General features: G+C 37.4%; 1 protein-coding gene across 1 annotated transcript in view; it reads left to right on the plus strand.

The window, feature by feature from the left end:
- Positions 1-1,260: 1,260 nt before the first annotated feature.
- LOC106533136 (alpha-2-macroglobulin) overlaps positions 1,261-1,431 on the plus strand; it is a gene marked incomplete at its 5' end in the record, with an annotated part of 14,472 nt that continues 14,301 nt past the window's right edge. The window contains 1 exon segment of the mRNA XM_014029377.1: positions 1,261-1,417. Within this exon segment, the coding sequence (XP_013884831.1) occupies positions 1,261-1,417 (157 nt within the window).

Consider the following 1,431-nt stretch of genomic DNA (forward strand, 5'->3'; position numbering starts at 1 on the left):
ACTTACTGCCGGCAATGTGGACCAGACTCTGACACCGGTCGTACAAGGACCTGACAGCCCGTTTGGCAGAAATATTTGACTTAATTTGAGTCAAATTTTCAGACTAACAAGACAAATAATCTTACACATTCTGAAAACAAGATGATTATTCTTACACAATCAGTTCTTGTTTAGTAAATCAGTCTGAAAACAAGATCAAAAAGACTTTTTGGCTGATATAAGGTTTTAAAACTTGATTAGATGGACAGTTTTTGCAGTATAGATGTCATATGAAAAAGTTTGGGCAGCCTTAATTTTCCTGATTTACCTTTTATAAATTGATTGTTTGGATTAAAAATATCAGTTAAACATGTCATATAGAGGATAAACAGTGATATTTGAGAAGTGAATTGAAGTGTGTGTTTGTCCCCTATATGATGTATTTAACTGATATTTTTAATCCAAACAATGATTTATAAAGGTAAATCAGGAAAATTAACAAGACTGCCCCAAACTTTTTCTTATGACTATAGATAGATAAAAAATAAATATACAAGTGGGCAGTTATTTGTGAAACCCACAAACATTTATGGTTTTTGTCTTTTAGAATGCCAATGTTTGATGTAAATTTCTAAAACTGATGTTAAAACATTTTAAGCAACAGTTTTATAAAATGATCAGTAACTGAGCACAGTTTGGACCTAGTCCACACATGATAATGGCTTTATTTATTTAACAGCTAAATGCATTGTTTTAAAAGTTAACAAACTAGAAACAAACAGTCACCTACATGACCACCATCCTCCTCCTGGTCACGTTGTTCTCCAGACGTAGGTTCCAGTGAGGATGAGGATGATGATGATGATGATGATGATGATGCACCAGCAGAAAATAAACGTCAGTTTCTGACACTTTGCTGAATTTGCTTGTCGATGTTTTTTTCTTTTCTGTTTTTGTTCTCCTCCCTTACGTTTATTCTCCATTTATTTCTCTTTTTAATTATTCAGTTTCTTTTTCTTACTGCTTTTCCCTGTTCTTCAGCAAACTTTTCTTCTTCTGTCTTTGTTGGTGGTTGGTAAACAATGAATTGGTGCATTATCGCCATGTACTAGTATTGTGCAAAAGTACTTAACTTAATTATTTTCCTCGCTGCCTGCACCGGCCCAGTGATGCACCGGCCCACTGGGAAAAGTCCCGGTACTCCCAATGGCCAGTCCGCCCCTGGATAGATGGTCTTCTTTACATTATATAACTCTGTGTGTTTGTGTGTGTGTGTTCCAGGCTGACAGCCTTTGTGATGAAGTCATTTGCTGGTGCCAGTGCGTACATCTTTGTGGACCCTCAGACCATTAAAGATGCCAGGTCGTGGTTGGCTCAGCTCCAGAAGAGCAGCGGCTGTATCCGCTCTGTGGGCAAACTGTTCAGCAACGACATGCAGGTGTGTGTTTACCC

The sequence above is a fragment of the Austrofundulus limnaeus genome, unplaced genomic scaffold (assembly GCF_001266775.1).
Source record: "Austrofundulus limnaeus strain Quisiro unplaced genomic scaffold, Austrofundulus_limnaeus-1.0 Scaffold891, whole genome shotgun sequence".
NCBI classification, from domain to species: domain Eukaryota; kingdom Metazoa; phylum Chordata; class Actinopteri; order Cyprinodontiformes; family Rivulidae; genus Austrofundulus; species Austrofundulus limnaeus.